This window comes from Mya arenaria, chromosome 6, assembly GCF_026914265.1.
Source record: "Mya arenaria isolate MELC-2E11 chromosome 6, ASM2691426v1".
NCBI classification, from domain to species: domain Eukaryota; kingdom Metazoa; phylum Mollusca; class Bivalvia; order Myida; family Myidae; genus Mya; species Mya arenaria.
The window spans coordinates 11,861,054-11,880,262 of record NC_069127.1 but is presented as its reverse complement, the minus strand read 5'-3'; the positions used below and the strand labels follow the sequence as shown (position 1 = coordinate 11,880,262).

General features: G+C 36.4%; 1 protein-coding gene across 4 annotated transcripts in view; it reads left to right on the top strand.

Annotated features, from left to right (window-relative positions):
• LOC128237287 (mitogen-activated protein kinase kinase kinase 4-like) overlaps positions 1-19,209 on the top strand; it is a 55,520-nt gene that overhangs the window by 29,626 nt on the left and 6,685 nt on the right. The window contains exons 15-25 of one of the 4 annotated variants that reach the window (XM_052952663.1): positions 1,132-1,213; positions 1,424-1,609; positions 2,132-2,197; positions 3,258-3,347; positions 6,055-6,270; positions 6,506-6,576; positions 7,097-7,216; positions 7,924-8,083; positions 12,528-12,647; positions 14,370-14,476; positions 14,747-14,926. In XM_052952663.1, the coding sequence (XP_052808623.1) occupies positions 1,132-1,213; positions 1,424-1,609; positions 2,132-2,197; positions 3,258-3,347; positions 6,055-6,270; positions 6,506-6,576; positions 7,097-7,216; positions 7,924-8,083; positions 12,528-12,647; positions 14,370-14,476; positions 14,747-14,926 (1,398 nt within the window). The remainder of the gene's footprint in view (positions 1-1,131; positions 1,214-1,423; positions 1,610-2,131; positions 2,198-3,257; positions 3,348-6,054; positions 6,271-6,505; positions 6,577-7,096; positions 7,217-7,923; positions 8,084-12,527; positions 12,648-14,369; positions 14,477-14,746; positions 14,927-19,209) is intronic. The other 3 variants (XM_052952664.1, XM_052952665.1, XM_052952666.1) reach the window with 3 other exon arrangements.

Genomic DNA, 19,209 nt, shown 5'->3' with positions numbered 1-19,209 from the left:
TTCGTTTATAGCTTGACTATTCAAGAAAATACTGAGAGCTATACTACTCCCCCTAGTGTCTGCGTCACACCTAGGTTAAAGTTTTCCATGTATGCACCTTTAAGTCATTATCTCAGTAAATACATCATGTATTCTCAACTATCCAACCTACTTAATTAATCATGTAAGGTAACTCTATCTGGCATATAATGCAAATTATGGCTCATTATAAGTCAACTAAGAAATTTGGTTACAGTTTTGCATGTGGGCGTGCATAAGTGAATATCTAAGCAACTACTAGATGTACTGCATTGAAACTTAATAATGGCTCCCAACCGTCCAACCTACTTAACTAATTTAGTCAAATAATTATATTGCATGTATTGCAAATGAAGGCCCTTTATTATTTATGCAAATGAAGGCCCTTTATTATTTAAATAAGGAATTCTGGTTTAAAACTTTGAAATAGAGGAGTGCACTGTCTCTATGACAGCTCTTCTTTGGCTTCTTTGGTGGACAAGTTAGCAAGTAGTACCTTGAAATGGATATGAATAGATATGAAGACAATTTAAACAGGTCTAAGCCCCTTAACCCTGCTTTTTAATAAAGCCCCTTCTCAGGATTGTTTTGTCTGTTACCTTCCCTGTAGACTGTGCATCATTATCAGATCAGGCCCCAATTTCTCGAAACTTCTTAAGTCTCTTATAACAGGATTAAGCTAAACCCATTATTTTTGTCTTTCAATATTTTGTGTTTTATATACTCCTTTAAATGTTTTAATACTTTAAAACGGAATTATCATTACGATTATCACAATAAACCATTTTTCATTTAAGAAAATTCACTATAAGTATGTATTTCGGTTAGTTGAAATAAGTAACTTAAGCCTGTTAAGCTTAAAAAGTTTCGAGAAATTGGGCCCTAGTGTTTATCATAATAACCATTACAAAGTGTTTTGAGAGGCCTTGAAAATATCCCTGCTGTAGCTTGAATCCACACCCTTTTGAATAAGAGCTGGACATGTAAACCACTGGACAACTCAACTTTAATATTCACTTATTATATTGATTGTGTACTTTATTTGTGACAATTTCATGTCATTTTTGACTAAAATTGTCAGGACTTCTTTGCATGTATTTGACTGTTTTACAGGACCTTCAGGAGATGTTGAATGACTTCATCACCCATCTGATAGGCAATGCTGACAAGGCCTCTCACTTTGGCGGCCATGGAGGTACATTGGCAACCATATCTCCAACTGCTTTGGCTTATAGCCATTAAATGAAGAGTTTTCCTGAACTAATAATTTTTCTCAAATTATAAAATATGAATGAAATTGATTGCAAGTCAAGTTAATTGTTGCTAATCTGTTTATATTTGTATATATATATATATATATATATATATATATAAGTTCTCATTTCTAATTTAAATCTGCTGACAGGACCGCTTCCAAAGCCGCGCCACGGTGGTGAGATCTATAGTCGTCAGCAGTATCAGCGCTACCCCTCCTGGCCGACTTCGCACGGGGAGGGAAGGATGGCCCGGTCCCAGTCCTCAAAACTCGTGGCAGAAGGACCAACAGTACCCCAGTCAGCCCCTGTTGTCACCAACACTTCCTCACAGCCACGTGAGTACACACCATGGCTTACCACATGTTTTAGGTATTTTAGCAAGATTCGCATAGAGTATATGTTTGAGATTTTGTTAAGTTGCCTGTGAAGCCTTGACGACACATGACAGGCATTACTTGTCCACATCATTATTGTCGTCGAACTATCATTTCTGATCAGTAACTTTAAATGACTTAGTGTATAGACTTTGAACTTGGTATATGCATTGGTTTGGTCAATAAGGGACCCCTATTGATGAGTTCAATTGTCATGTTCTTGGTGACAATCATTAAAAAAATATGGGTGTTCCAGACAGGTGACACTTCTGATTTGCAGATTTTTTGTTTGAGATAAACATAATCTAGGCCATAGCAGTTTATTGGATTTTTTCTGTTACTATATGTGCCTTACAATGATTCTTACAATGACATTGTAAGGGGAACCTTTATTATGATGTAAAACGTTGTTATTTATGACAATAATGATTGAGGAACTATTCTCAATTACAATAAATGTAGCAATTTATTTGGTTGGGACAGATATGCGTTCAATACAGTCGACTCCATCACTTGACTCTAATGATTCCCCGGACTGTTCCCCTGCAGGTAACCAGCTGACAGATTTGTGTTTTGTCAGGCCTTGTTATGAAGCATGCCATGTGGCTCTGGTGTCTTAACTAATGCTAGCATTCATCCATCATACATAACTATAACAGAGATTCCTGTCTATCATCTACAGGTTATACATCTATACAACTCGGGTTTTCATCGTCATTCCTTTTTTTCATGAATTCGACTCAAAGCGAATCTGCTATTCAAATGAAGCTTTCATTTTAAACAGTTTGATGAAAAGCAAAGTCCAAGATGAAAAGTTCAAAATGTGAAACTGCTATTCGAATGATGCTTGTTTTCTTTTTGTTAAACAAATCTGGTGTTTTATGGATGAATCAGAAATGGTTATGAACAATAGACTATCGTAAAAGCATATAAATGAAATGCTCAAACTGCATCTACTTACAAAAACTAGCTAGTGGCTATCAGTGAATGTCTAAGGTCTAATGAGAGGAGATTGGTTTATTTTATCTGTAATTAAGGTGAATATTGACCTTCTTCTGAGATGTTAGCATGTTGGAGCTGATTTTGACTGCTTGTATTTGAAAAGGTAGCACAGCAAACACTTGAATGGTTTCTTTGGTTTTGAATTGGTTATGGTTTCACAAATGCTTTTCAATTTTAATCAAGAGCATTTCTCAAACCCATTTATCTTTCATATTTATCTGTCACTAAGTCTTGAATGTACTTGTCTTTGAGAGATGAACCTTTGACTCATTGTTAATAACTTCTCATTTTTAAACACTAATTATCATATCCATTAATGTAATTGTAGACTGCTGTGTGTAATTATCATATCCATTAATGTAATTGTAGAATTGTGTTCCGATGTTGTCATGCGCTGTGCTTGTTTACAGTAGTGTGTTATTTGCTAGATATTGAACAGTTGATATTCAAAAGTGTTTATATAATTGATGATATATAAGTGTCAATAAAAATGTGTAGATAAAAAGTGTCCTGACTGTATATAAGCACAGTGCTTGTATGACGCCCTCCCTTACATTGTCACTGTGAGATGCGACTGCATGTTTGTGTGTGTGTGTCTGTCTGGCAGGCTTGGACAAGCGGGCCTCAGACAGTGCTGTAGACATCCATGAAGGAGAAGATGGCGGCATCGTTATGGAAGTCCACCCCAGGCACAGGGGTATGTGGGGCACAGCTCGGGGCAAAACTTGTCATGTATTGCTTATAGACAGAGTCACATGAGAAGTAGATTAAAACCTCGTAGATAGTTTAACTATTTAAAGCAGTTGGTGTACATGAAGGAGTAAAGAAAGGCTCTAGTTGCTTCTTTATCTAATATAACTTAGAACTCCTCTATATGATACAGCTTATGTGTCCAACTTATTTCACCATTGAAGTGGTTAGACATAGTGAATGTAAAAGAACAGTGTTTTTTCTTAAAAGATCCCAAGTCTGTTTTCTAAAATAGCCAATTCCTTCTTGTTGTTAATTTGTTAAATCCATGGAACCTCATGTAGTGTTTGAGCAAGGTTTTATCGAGACAAGGTGCAGAAAAGGGCACATTGTACCAGGCTGTGACAAATTTGGAACAGTATAAAATTGACAGAAATTGTGTTTTATTATAGTCATATTAAGTTTCAAATGCCAATTTTGTAAAATGTGGATTTATAATGATAGTAGGGATGGCATCGAGGTAGAAAATTCGTTGCTGTTGGCTGCCCACTTGAAGAAAAATGTTAACTTGACTCTATGAAATAAATTTAAATAATTGAATTTGTCATTTAAGGAATGAATTGTGGGATCGATGTCATTATTGGGGTATGAACGCAATTGGGCTGGTCAAAGTGTGTGGAGGACTGCTCGCGTACTTTGATCAGGCAAATTCCGTTCATATCCCCGATAATGACGTCATTCCCGCAATTCATTACTTATAGGTATGACGTCACCATTGCGTCATATGTACTTCCGTTGTGTGGAAAATTCTCAATTAAAAAATAATGTTTTTATGACTGATAGACATGTTTTCACATGCTCAATACACTGCAAATCAAAAATATCATTATTCCTGAAACTTTTATACCTTGAGTGTCTATTATTGCTTGATTTATCATTTAGAATAGAGATTTAAACATAAACTGCTGCCCTATAGTTGAAAGGTCATTTTGGAAGAACTGTCATGGCGGACTGTGCAATGTTTTGAGTTTGTTTTTCAAGTGGAGAGATTTTTCTTAGGAATAACTTGATCCCCCTTTTTATTGGCTTAAAAGGTAATTTAAAGCTTGTACTTTAAGAATATATATGTTTATCATAGTTTGCATTTGCTCGAAATGCCTTTAAATGTTGTCTAAAAATAATCATTTCACATTGAATTATAGAGGAAATGACAATGGTGGTGTGTAAGCATTATTTCTTTCAAGAATTGTTAAAAAAATACTTTATTTCATTTAAGAAAACCTTTCAGTAATCCTTTCTTACCCTTTCTGTAAATAGAACGACCCGACTGTAACCGGAAACATTTTATCAAATGCAGTCACGATAACGCGGGAAAATATCAACAGCTTGAAATCACTTTTAAACGTAAAATTGAAACACTTTTGGCAACGATACCTTTAACATGTCATAATTTAACACTTTCTTAAATGTTTATTTATATTTTATGGCACCTGCTGACACAATACAAACAATAACAAGATTTCATGCATATTGTAATGTGATGAATTGCGATCCGAACATATGCGAAGATGTTGCATTCATCGATTGATAAACGCAATTGCTGAAAGGCAGTTCATTTAGGGGAAGTAAGTTGAGGTGTAAATATACTGTAATATTTTTTAAACTTATTAATATGATTTATTTTCAATTAAGACATCCACAAATCAAAAGTTGTGATCATTGCAAAAGTACGCCCACTAACAGATCAATGTTCATAATTTGCGTATCAACGTGTTTTATTCGGTGCAAAAAGTCTCTAATGGATTATCATTAACAATACTGAATAGAAATATGTGGGAGATCAAAACTGCGCTAATTGACATCAGACCAAATTTAGTTACATTCAGTTACATTGTGTCTTGTTGGTAACACACTAGGACTGTTGTATTGTCTGACAGTATGTCGTCTGTATATTGTGCATTAAGTGAAATTTCGAATTACACTGTTGTTGTTTTTTTATCAGAGTGCTTGAGTAGTAAATTAGTGTTTGAGTATCAGACAATCAATCAAGTACAGTGAATGTAGAACAGGGGCAGCACCCATCCGTAACTTTATTGCTAAAACCCTACCTCATGGGAACAATTACCTATGATCATTTATTCCAGTCACCGGTAGTACCTTTATATCATAATGGTCATTGGTGTATATGCCAGACATGGTTATCAGAGTGATCAATCTGGTTTTATGTTTTTGTGTTTGTCGTGAATTTATGATTCACAATTTTCCGTGTCTGGCAGTTAAATTATCTTAAATCTTTTCATTTTAGAGGATTGATGCGTGAAAAATACAATATGATTTCCTCTACTAACAAATGTTAACAAAAGTAAATTGATGTAACATTACTCAGTAATGAATGTTTAATTATAAAATCCAAAAGGTCTTCAAATATCTATATGGTTTATATTTTTATTATAGTTTACAAATTCATGAAGAAAAAAAGACATTATACAATTGAACATTCACCTTCATAAATTGAATTTAAAAGAAGCGTAACCATGAAAACGTTAGATGGTATTATTGTAAATTGTTCTGTCAAGATTGAATTAAACACAAACCCTTTTATATGGCACAATGACATGAAGGAATAAATGAAGTATTATTTTCTGTAAACCTTACTACATGTGATCTGTGTACCTCTGACCTGTAACATGCATGTTTCTCTGGCTATCTACCAGGTTCTGATGGAGGCCTGAACTTGTGTGCAAGCCACAACATGTTCAGCTACAAACCCCACACCCGCATGGTCACTGCAATTGAAAATCTTGAACGGAGCCGGCAAGAGGCGCTGCGTGAACGCAAGGTGATTGGCCATGTGACGGAGCACCGTGAGGTCAGCTACCACGTTAACACACGCAAGGTTAACTTCCACTGGCAGAAAGGCAACAAGATCGGTATGTGCTCTGTAGTTTAGTGGCAGTTATGTATTCATAATTAAATAATATTTAATGGACAATAATTATGATGTTAAAAGTATCTGCAATAAATGGTTTAAAAAGAGCTTACAACATACATGCAGAATGATATTACTGTAAGAAAATCTGGAAGATGCATGTTCACTTCTCATAAAGATTAGTTGACACAGGTCTACAGAGATCCAGCTTGAGTGTGTGTTACTTGCTGTTATAGGTGAGGGGCAGTTTGGGAAGGTGTACTCGGCAGTGAACATGGATACAGGCGTACTCATGGCCATGAAGGAGGTACATGCTCTACATGTGATGTCCACGCTTAGTGATTTATTGTTGCAATTTAACTTGTGTGTTTCATTAGCTCTTTCATCATGTAATGTTGAAGTCTTGGTGTCCTTATTTATGTCATTGTCGCTTTTGCCATGCAGAAACTAAAGTTTTGAAACTGTTCAAAATATTGAAGATAAAACTGATGTGACCAGTCAAACCATTTGTTTCCAAATATTTTTTTTTACTATTTTGAATTGCCAAGTTGGAAAAGTGATTTACAATATGATCATTGATAAGAGGGTGATATTATTCATGCATGTAGCAAGCCCCATCACTGGCGACTTTCCCTTGAATAAATGAGAACACAATTGGAGTGTTCGCCCATTTGTACTGAACAATAGTAACCTGCTATGGTATGTTTCCAGGTTGGAAAAATGACTATGGCGATGGCTTTCTTTTAAAAATTTTCCTTTGCGGATTTATCAGAAAATTTACGGTATTGATGTTACCTGCTCAGTCCAATGTGTGATCTACTTTTCAGATGAAGTTTCCATCAGCGGACATGCAGAGCCATTTCAAGGACATCATAGATGAGATCAAGATATTTGAAGGGATCTCCCATCCTAACCTGGTCAAGTACTTTGGAGTGGAAGTACACAGGGTCAGTGCATAGTCTTTCTCTATATGGATGCCTGTTATTATTCTTACAATAATATAGTAATAGTAGTAGTTTTCTAAGTATAGAAAATTATGCAGAAAATGGAAATGTGTTGACTAAAATACCCCTACTTTACCTACTTAAAATAGTCAAAACATCCACAGCCAATATCAGGTTTCATTTCATTAACTTTACACTAGCAATAAACTTGCGAGATGAAAGCAATGTTCTTATATCATAGTACATATAGATTTATCAGCTACTGTTATGAAACTAGCTAAATGTATCAAAAATTATCAATTTACATTACGGTACCTATTTTTAGGTAAGGACAGGCACTTGCCGGTTACAGTTTGGGGCCACTCAAAATATTGTTTAGGATTCGATTTTCATTGTCAGTGAACAGATATTAAAAAAAGTAAAATCACAATTGTCGTGCCTTTCCAAGCTTTCAGTGCTTTCATATTTAAATATGTGAGCACAACATCAAATATTTTATGTTTAAAAGTCAACAACGATGTCGTCAATGACGTTGTTAACCTTCACAAAGTTCTGAATAATCAGCCTGTAGAATTGTAGAAAGCATGCTAATGGCATTATATAATTTGTTCCACATGAATCCCAGGAGTTAATAGAATTTTACCATTCTTCGTCCCTGTTATGCTGTACAAATGTTTTCCCATCAACAAGTGTTGTTTCTGCCCCTGCAGTCGGAGATGCTGGTGTTTATGGAGTACTGTGACCGGGGTACGATAGACGAGGTGTCACGTATTGGCCTTACAGAGGACCTCATACGGAAATACACCAAGGAGCTGATACGGGCCGTGCAGGTGCTCCATGACAATAAGATTGTACATCGGGACATCAAAGGTGGGTGCTTGATTTAAGATACATGTCAGGTGCAGAAATAATATAAGCTATCAGATCAGGTTTTAAAAAAAAATAAAAATGTATTGTCATAGTCTTGATCTCTTTATTAGTGTCATTGTCATTTTTGCTGTCATAAAAAAGCAACTTAAAGTTGGAATCTTTTGTCTTTGTATTTAAGACGTTATAGCTGGCCCCATTTTTAGCTTGACTATTCGAAGAATATGGAGAGCTATACTACTCACCCAAGCGTCAGCGTTGGCGTCACACCTTGGTTAAGGTTTTGCATGCAAGCACACATAGGTTAATATCTCAACAACTACTTGAGGTATTGCATTGAGACTTTATACAGTGGTACTCAACCTTCCAACCTACTTAATTTACCAAGTTAGAACACTTTAATTTGCATTTTATGCAGATAATAGGCCTTTATTATTCGACTTAGAAATTCTGGTTAAGGTTTTGAGTGCAAGCACGCATAGGTTAATATCTCAGCAACTACTTGAGGTATTGCATTGATACTTGATACAATGGTACTCAACCGTCCAACCTACTAAATTAACCAAGTAAGATAACTGTTGTTTGCATTTAATGCAAATAATTGCCCTTTATTTATTCAACTAAGATATTCTGGTTAAGGTTTGGCGTGCAAGCACACAAAGGTTAATATCTCAACAACTACTTGAGGTATTGCATTAAGACTTTATGCAATGGTACTCAACCATCCAATCTGCTTAATTAGCCAAGTTAGATAACTCTAGTTTGCATTATATTCAAATAATGGCCCCTTTTTAAGACATAGAAATACTGCTTAAGGTTTTGCTTGTTACCACTTTTAAGTCAATACCTCAGTGAACACATCATGTATTGCATTGAAACTTTACACACATGCTCCCAACCATTTAACCTTCTTCTTTAATCAAGTAAGATAACTCTATCTCTAATATTATATAATTTTTGCCCCATTATTATGCGACTTAGAAAGGTCTTGCATGTTAGCACACATAGGATAATATCTCAGCAACTACTTGATGTATTGCATTGAGACTTTATACAATGGTATTCAACCACCCAACCTAATTGAATAACCAAGTTAGATAACTGTATTTTGCAAATAATGGCCCTTTATTATTAGACTTAAAAATTCTGGTTAAAATTTTGCATGTAACCACATTTATGTTAATATCTCATCACATCATTTATTGCTTTGAAATCTAATCTAACAGTGATCCATGCATGTTTCGCCAAAACTTTTCAATCCTTACACTGAAAAGTGGCTGAATAGTCGAGCCCGCTGTCACTGTGACAGCTCTTGTCTTGAATGCTTTTAAGCCCAACAAGTTCAAGCTATTCTTTTATTAGCATAATTAATTGCCTTAACTTGATATTAAAAAAAAATAAACGTACTAAATCATGATTATCATCAATCTTTCTTTCTGTAAAACTCAGAACTCTTTAAAAGTGAGAAATTAACACAATTTATACAAACACAAAAATAGTGAGCTCAGCCTGATTCTGGATAAGGGACATGAGATTGTATGAGAAATTGAGGCGTGGGGTTGCCAGATTGTTCATTATATTGGTTTTTTGCACACCGGATAGGCATTTCCGGTGAATTCAGCCGTGCTGGAAAACTCCATCTGGCATCCCCCCATGCCAGATGAGTCACGCGCTGTAACATAATACTTTCAATTTCTTTTATAATACACTTTATGTAATCATAATTATGAGATTTAAATAGATGAGTTCCATTAACATTAACTTTACAGGGATGGTAAAATTCCGGATTAATCCGGAATTCCGGAATTTAAGGCCTCACGGATCGATTTTGAGATTAATGTAAATCCGTTGAGTTTTTTCTAGGGGGGAGGGGTACAGGGAGCGATTCTAGCTCAGATCGAACAATATGGGTACAAAAGGTGAGTTTTCCGGAAGTGTAAAGCCGGAAATTATCGAACCTATTTACGTCTTGGCAGTCGAGCTATATGATTGGTTAAGCTAGCATCGGGTGATTACGGAAATTACCGATGGGACTAGAAGACAGTATCCGGATATGACGGACGACGAAGACGAATAAACGAGTATTGGGAAAAAAACGACCACCACCAACTTTAAAAAACAGCGATTCGTCGATTTAAAGGTATATTTGCTATTTATTTTTAAGAGAAATTCCCGAAACGTTTCTTTTTAAGTTAATAGAATGTGATCAAACTGAGAATGGCTTTTGCGCATGTAGCAATATTTCGGACATCGCGATTCGGATTGTGTCATAATAATCGATTTTTATTTTACAAATTTTATTTGGCCGATTGAAGTTTACGGTGTTAAACCGTTTCTTTATTGTTCCCATAATGTTTGAAGCATTGTTCTCAATAAGAAGTGGCTGTTGACTATAATGAAAGGTTCAAATGAAAATTAAAAAAAAATGAATACACATTTTGTAGTAGTAATATATATTAAGTAGGAGCAGTCAGTTTATTTTCTATTTAAGACAGTTCAACAAAACTTCTTGAGGACCCAGTTTGAGTGAGATTTAATTTCTATAGTTGTAATTTGAATTTCCAGGTATGTTGATGGTTCCAAAAGTCAGGGATGAACAGACACCTCGGCCAGTGCATCCAGTTGTTCCTGTCAATGACTGACAATTCAATGCAGAGGCCATGATACTTGGATTTATGGCTGAACATGACCTTCCATACTCCCTGGCACCACATGTAGTGAGTCTTACTTAAGACACTTGCCAAAGATACAAAAGCTCTCAGCGAATTAAAACTTCAAAGGTGTACAGCATCATATAAGATGACTTAGGGAGAGGCAAGCCATTTCAATGATGAACTTGTGGAGGAGTTAAGGGAAACTCGGTTTTGTTTGAACTTAGACGGGTCAACAAACACAAACAATGAGAAAACTGTTGCAGCTATTTTTCTGCTATAGAGAAAGAAATAGTGTTGAGACATTTGGCCTCCTTAAAAATCACAATGGCTGATTCTGAATCAATTTTTAAGGAATTTGAAAGCCTGTTTGCGAGACTTGAACTGACGTGGGACAATCTGGACAATCTAATTTGTGTGCTACTGGACTCATGTAACACCATGAGAGGAAATATTTTTGGCTTTGAGACCAGAATACGTCAACTTGTCCCTCACCTCATAGACATTGATGGCGACACAGTCCAACATGACCACAACGGCTCACTGCCAAAGCATTTACAGTCCCGTTTGGATATTACTTGGAATAATAATTAATAATATTATATTCTCATCAAATGTGCAGATAATGGAATAAATACTCTTTATGATATATAAAAATTGAATAAATAACACTTTTACAATAAACATTTGCAAGCTTGATAATTGATATGTTGTTCATTATTATAAATCAAACATCCCACAGTGTAGACTGTTCATACACAGGCATTTGATCATAGCCAGTTGAGTTTTATGGGAAGTGGACAACTGAACCAAAATGTCAGGTACATGTCTTATGCCTTTGACTTCAGGTAAAAAAGTAAATTTAACTTTGTTTGAAGACAAAGGTGTTTAACTTCACTGCTAAAATTCCTGATAATTGTTCTGATTGCGGATGTCTCCTGTTGAACATAATTATATCTACCAAACCGAAAGGTTTACTCCTTGAACACTATTCTAAGGCAAAAAAGGGTATGAGAAACTGAAAGCTTCGGGGGGCTTTGCCCCCCCACCAGGGCTTTGCCCTGGACCCATCGGGGGCCTTTAGCGGCCCCTTGAACCCCACGCAGACATTTTCAGGATTGGCAACTTGGCTCTGTTATCATCCCTGACTTTACAAAAATGAACTTTAAAAAACAAAACAAAATAACCCTATAAAGACGTTATTGCGAAGGAACTTATTGACGTCTGCAGTGAATAAAAATTACTGCACGTCATGATGTCAGTAAACATCATAGCACGCGCTTTTTGAAAATGCGCTTTTTTTATGTACTTTCTTCACAAAAAATGTAATTTAATGTATGCTAGAAAAAATACCTATCATGTGTGTCCGTTCCGGATAGAAAAATCCGACCCTCCGGCACGATGCGTAGCAGGTTCCCTCGGGTCGGATTTTTCTTTCCGGAACCGGAACACATGACAGATATTATTAATATAGTCAAGAGTCACGTCCAACATGCCATTGAATCCATTATTGGTTGAGTTTATCAAATTTATCTTGAGCATTTTGTTAGTAATAAACATTTAAGTTTGAACAACATTTCAGGAAACGACCGTTCTGAAGTTCCAAGTATACTATGTAGTATCAAAATTTAAGATGTATGTTTGTTAAACATAATTATTATGCATTGTGGAAGTTGAAAAAAGGCTGGTAGCCTTTGGAACCCCTGTTGGTCCCAGAAGTCATAGGGGAATGCCTTAAGCTCCTGAGATTTAAGGTATGATATATACATAAAGCAGGTCATAAAATATTGCTGCAGGTGCCAACATATTTCTGACATCTTCTGGCTGCCTGAAGCTGGGAGACTTTGGCTGCTCAGTGAAGCTGAAGAACCACACCACCATGGTAGGGGAGGTGAACAAGCTGGTTGGAACCACAGGTATGTAGCATCATGTCAAGCAATTACAGTGTAGAAAGTCCAGCAATAACAGTGCATTATGTTCAGCAATAGGCAATACATCACCATGTCAAGCAATTACCGTCATACTCAGTAATAGGCAGTACATCATAATGTCCAGCAATTACTGTCATACCCAACAATAGGCAGTACATCATAATGTCCAGCAATTACTGTCATACCCAGCAATAGGCAGTACATCATAATGTCCAGCAATTACTGTCATACCCAACAATAGGCAGTACATCATAATGTCCAGCAATTACTGTCATACCCAGCAATAGGCAGTACATCATAATGTCCAGCAATTACATACCCAGCAATAGGCAGTACATCATAATGTCCAGCAATTACTGTCATACCCAGCAATAGGCAGTACATCATAATGTCCAGCAATTACTGTCATACCCAGCAATAGGCAGTACATCACCATGTCCAGCAATTACTGTCATACCCAGCAATAGGCAGTACATCATAATGTCCAGCAATTACTGTCATACCCAGCAATAGGCAGTACATCATAATGTCCAGCAATTGCCATCATACCCAGCTATTACATTGCATCATCATGTCCAGCAATTACATTACATCATCATGTCCAGCAATTGCATTGCATCATAATGTGCGGCAATTACATTGCATCATAATGTCCAACAATTACAGGGCATCATAATGTCCAACAATTACAGGGCATCATCATGTCCAGCAATGTAATTGCATCATAATGTCCGGCAATTTCATTGCATCATCATGTCCAACAATTACAGGGCATAATCATGTCCAGCAATTACAGTGCATCATCATGTCCAGCAATTACAGGGCATCATCATGTCCAGCAATGACATTGCATCATAATGTCCGGCAATTACATTGCATCATATTGTCCAGCAATTACAGGGCATCATCATGTCCGGCAATAACATTGCATCATAATGTTCGGCAATTTCATTGCATTATAATGTCCGGCAATTACAGGGCATCATCATGTCCAGCAATTACAGGGCATCATCATGTCCAGCAATTACAGTGCATCATCATGTCCGGCAATAACATTGCATCATAATGTCTGGCAATTTCATTGCATTATAATGTCCGGCAATTACAGGGTATCATCATGTCCAGCAATTACGGGACATCATCATGTCCAGCAATTACAGTGCATCATCATGTCCAGCAAATTCAGTGCATCACCATGTACAGCAATTACAGTGCATCATCATGTCCAGCAAATTCAGTGTATCATCATGTCCAGCAATTACAGTGCAGCATCATGTCCAGCAATTCAGTGCAGCATCATGTCCAGCAATTACAGTGCAGCATCATGTCCAGCAATTACAGTGCAGCATCATGTCCAGCAATTCAGTGCAGCATCATGAATAGCAATTACAAGGCTTCATCATGTCCAGCAATTAGCAATGTTTTGATTCAGATTAAGAATGAATCCATTGTCATTGCTTTGAACCATTGTACCAAGCCCTGTTATATTAAATTTTGGCTTTGAATGAGTGAGACATGCTAGTGTTCATGTTCATTCTACTTGCTCAGTCTTAGAGATTTTTTACTTCTTTAAAATGCTGACATGAGTTTCGATGTTGAATTAAATTGTACTTAAAATGGACGGTTAAACTTGAGAGCTTTCGTAAATGTGTTGAGATTATTTGTAATAGATAAATTATTTCAGAGTATTTTTGTTGCTGTTTTCAGCTTACATGGCCCCAGAGGTTGTAACAAAGAATGATAGCGAGGGTCACGGGCGAGCAGCGGACATCTGGAGTATCGGATGTGTTGTCATAGAAATGGCATCAGGAAAGGTACTGTCTGTTAAAGAGATTGTATTTCATTGACTTTCATTGTGATTGTGTTAAAAAAGGATGCTTGTCCTAGGTATATCTTAATATATTACACACAGTTAATGTATTTTGGTCTTGGGTGACTCTTTATTAAACATTCACATTACAAGTGATGTCTAAGAAGCGTTTTCTGACAGTTAACTACTTGCAAACTAGGAATAAAAAAATCCATACCCATGTACACATAAAGTAGTTAACCTTAACACCAATATTACAACTCGTGATTTTCAGCGTCCCTGGCACGAGTTTGAGAACAACTTCCAGATCATGTTTAAGCTAGGTATGGGTGCGATCCCGAGTATTCCGGAGATGCTGTCCGAGGAGGGACGGGACTTCCTTTCCCACTGTCTTGAAATTGACCCGGACCACCGCTGGTCCACCTCGCAGCTACTCGACCACCCCTTCACCAAGGTGAAAAAATAAAATAGAACATAAATTAAAGGATTATTTCCTTTTTTTGTGCATTCAGTATAAACACTAAGCCGCATTTTGCAAATCCATGAAGTGCGTAAGCATTTTTTTAGATCAGTATATGTCCGGCGTCTGTCCTCCGTCGTTCGGCGTCTGGCGTCAATAATTGGTTATAATCATCTTCTCCTTAACCGCTTGGACAATTTTGATTAAACTAAATGATCCTTGGTTGGTGCTTTATCAAAATTGTTCAAAGAAATGATTTCCATGCTGAACTCTGGTTGCCATGGCAACCTAAGGGAAAATGTCAACAATTGGTTATAATCATCTTCTCCTAAACCGCTTGCACAATTTTGATGAAATTTCATAGGAATGATCCTTGGTTGGTGCTTTTTCAAAATTGTTCAAAGAATTTAATTCCATGCAGAACTCTGGTTGCCATGGCAACCTAAATGAAAATGTCAACAATTGGTTATAATCATCTTCTCCTAAATCGCTTGGACAATTTTGATTAAACTGCATAGGAATGATCCTTGGTTGGTGCTTTTTCAAAATTGTTCAAAGAATTTAATTCCATGCAAAACTCAGGTTGCCATGGCAACCTAAAATTGGTAATAATAATCTTCTTCTCCTAAACCGCTTGAACAATTTTGATGAAACTTCATAGAAATGATCCTTGGTTGGTGCTTTTTCAAAATTGTTCAAAGAATTAATTCCATGCAGAACTCTGATTGCCATGGCAACCTAAAGGAAAATGTCAACAATTGGTTATAATCATCTTCTTCTCCTTAATCGCTTGGACAATTTTGATGAACTGCATAGGAATGATCCTTGGTTGGTGCTTTTTCAAAATTGTTCAAAGAATTTAATTCCATACAGAACTCAGGTTGCCATGGCAACCTAAAATTGGTTATAATAATCTTCTTCTCCTAAACCGCTTGGACATTTTTATGAAACTTCATAGAAATGATCCTTGGTTGGTGCTTTTTCAAAATTGTTCAAAGAATTTAATTCCATGCTGAACTCTGTTTGCCATGGCAACCTAAAGGAAAATGTCAACAGTTGGTTTTAATCATCTTCTTCTCCTAAACTGCTTGGACAATTTTGATGAAACTTCATAGGAATGATCCTTGGTTGGTGCTTTTCAAAATTGTTCAAAGAATTTAATTCCATGCAGAACACTGGTTGCCATGGCAAACTAAATGAAAATATCAATAATTGGTTATAATCATCTTCTTCTCCTAAATTGCTTGGACAATTTTGATGAAACTGCATAGGAATGATCCTTGGTTGGTGCTTTTTCAAAATTGTTCAAAGAATTTAATTCCATGCAGAACTCAGGTTGCCATGGCAACCTAAAATTGGTAATAATAATCTCCTAAACCGCTTGGACAATTTTGATGAAACTTCATAGAAATGATCCTTGGTTGGTGCTTTTTCAAAATTGTTCAAAGAATTTTATTCCATGCAGAACTCTGGTTGCCATGGCAACCTAAAGGAAAATGTCAACAATTGGTTATAATCATCTTCTTCTCCTTAATCGCATGGACAATTTTGATGAACTGCATAGGAATGATCCTTGGTTGGTGCTTTTTCAAAATTGTTCAAAGAATTTAATTCCATGCAGAACTCTGGTTGCCATGGCAACCTAAAGGAAAATGTCAACAATTGGTTATAATCATCATCTTCTCCTAAATCGCTTGGACAATTTTAATGAAACTTCATAGGAATGATCCTTGGTTGGTGCTTTTTCAAATTTGTTCAAAGAAATTAATTCCATGCAAAACTCTGATTGCCATGGCAACCTAAAGGAAAAATTACAAAACTTGTTTTGGCAAATTCTATGGAGCCTAGTGCTTAAATATTTGGTGTGTAGCATTATTGATTGGTTAACTACCATTTTTATTCAATTTATGCCCCCTTGAGAAAAATTGGCCTCAGCCCATGGGCTACACGTTCATCAAAAATACATTTTGTTAAAATCTGATAGTTATGTAAAGTTTACTCTTGAAGCAAGGGCAGCAAGTCTTGCTATATGGTCTCCCTTTTTGTTGGAGATTCCACTACTTTCTATTTTTAGGAACAAGGGAATAGATTTTAAATTTAATTAAGTCTTCAACATAGTCACTTCTGAGGTAATTATTGTTCTTTTTCTTAGGTTCATAGATTCAAAAAAATATTATACACTTTATTCTTTAGAAGAAATTTCATTTTTACTTAATAATAAATTTAATCATCAGACTTTTCCATTGAACTTAATGTAGATTATTGTTCATGCAGGTGCTACAATCTTATCCTCTGTGTGGATAGTGTTATTCACTAATAACTTATGTAAAGAAAAAATTATTAATATTAGAAGGAATGTGATGTTGTCCTAGATGGGTAAAGGTGATAATATTAGTTGAAGGTGTTGAATGTGATCTGATATTTGATTTTTAGAGCTTAAGGCAGTTTATTGATTTTATTGGATGGTGCATTGTTTTTTGTTTGTGTATTTATACTAAAAGTTCTTTCAGTGTGCAAGCAATTTAACATAGTATTGTCAGTGTGCAGGCAATTGAACAAAGTCCTGTCAGTGTGCAGGCAACTGAACAAAGTCCTGTCATTGTGCAGGCAATTGAACAAAGTCCTGTCAGTGTGCAGGCAACTGAAAACAGTCCTGTCAGTGTAAAGATATCTGTACCAAGTGCTGTCAGTGTGCAGTCAATTATTAAATCCTGTCAGTTAGGTGCGCAGGCAACTGAACAAAGTCCTGTCAGTGTGCAGGTGAGAATCAAATTCTGTCAGTGTGCAGTCAATCATCAAGTCCTGTCAGTGTGCAGGCAACTAAACAAAATCCTGTCAGTGTGCAGTCAATCACCAAGTCCTTTCAGTGTGAAGGAAACTGTGACAAGTCCTGTCAGTGTGCAGGCAACTGACAAGTCCTGTCAGTGATTATTCAGGCAACATGTTTGACCAGTATGTTTTTATGCCCCCGAAGGTTGGCATATTAAAATTGCACCGTCCGTCCGTCCCTCGGTGTGTCTGGCTCATTGACTTGTGTCCATGCTGTAACTTTCTCTTGTATGGACAGATATTAATATAACTTACCACATGTATTCGACATACCAAGACGACGTGTTGTGTGCAAGACCCGTGTCCTTACCTCTTAGGTCAAGGTCACACTTAGTGTTTATTCACAATGGAATGCTGCACATAAGTACATAGAGTATAAGTTGTCATGTCCGGGCTGTAACTTTCTCTTGTATGGACATATTTTAAAATAACTTGCCACGTGCATTTTACATACTAAGACGACATGCTGCATGCAAGACCTGTGTCCCTCCCTCTAAGGTCAAGGTCACACTTAGGTGTTTATTCACAATGGAATGCTGCATATAAGGACATAGAGTATAGGTTGTGTCCGGCTGTAACTTTCTCTTGTATGGACATAATTTAAAATGACTTGCCACATGTGTTTGACATATCAAGACGATGGGCCGTGTGCAAGACTCATGTCCCAACCTCTAAGGTCAAGGTCACACGAAGTGTAATTCACAATGATATGCTGCATATATAAGGACATAGAGTTTAGGTTGTCCTGTCTTGGCTATAACTTTCTCTTGTATGGACAGATTTTAAAATGACTTGCCACATGTGTTTAACATACGACGTGTCGTATTCAAGACCCATGTCCTTACCTCTAAGTTGAAGGTCACACTGAGTGTTTATTTGCAATGGAACGCTGCATATAAGTACATGGAGTATATGCTTTCGTGTCCGGGCTGTAACTTTCTCTTGTATGGACAGATTTTAAAATGACTTGCCACATGTATTCGACATACCAAGACGACATGTTGTGTATAAGACCCATGTCCCTACTTCTAAGATGAAAGATACACTAAGTGTTTATTCACATTGGAATGCTGAATATGAGGACATAAGAGTGTAGGCTGTCAAGTATGGGTGGTATTTTTTATGTTTAGAGGCAATTTAAAATAACTTGCCATATGTATTTGACACGTAAAGGCAAGATCTTTTTATGTACTTGTTCATAGGTCAATGTCACATTCGGGGGCATTCGTCTCATATTGTGACAGCTCTTGTTCAATATTCTTTGAGAAACAAGCTATATTGATAACAAAGGTTAAACTCTTTTACTCAGGTGAGCGATTTAGGGCCATCATGGCCTTCTTGTTTAAGTTGCAAAAATGCAGCCAAGTGTTCATACTGCATGAAAGCATCACTAATAAGAATTAATCCTTATATTTACATTTTCCCTTTTTCATTATTTTATTGATTTA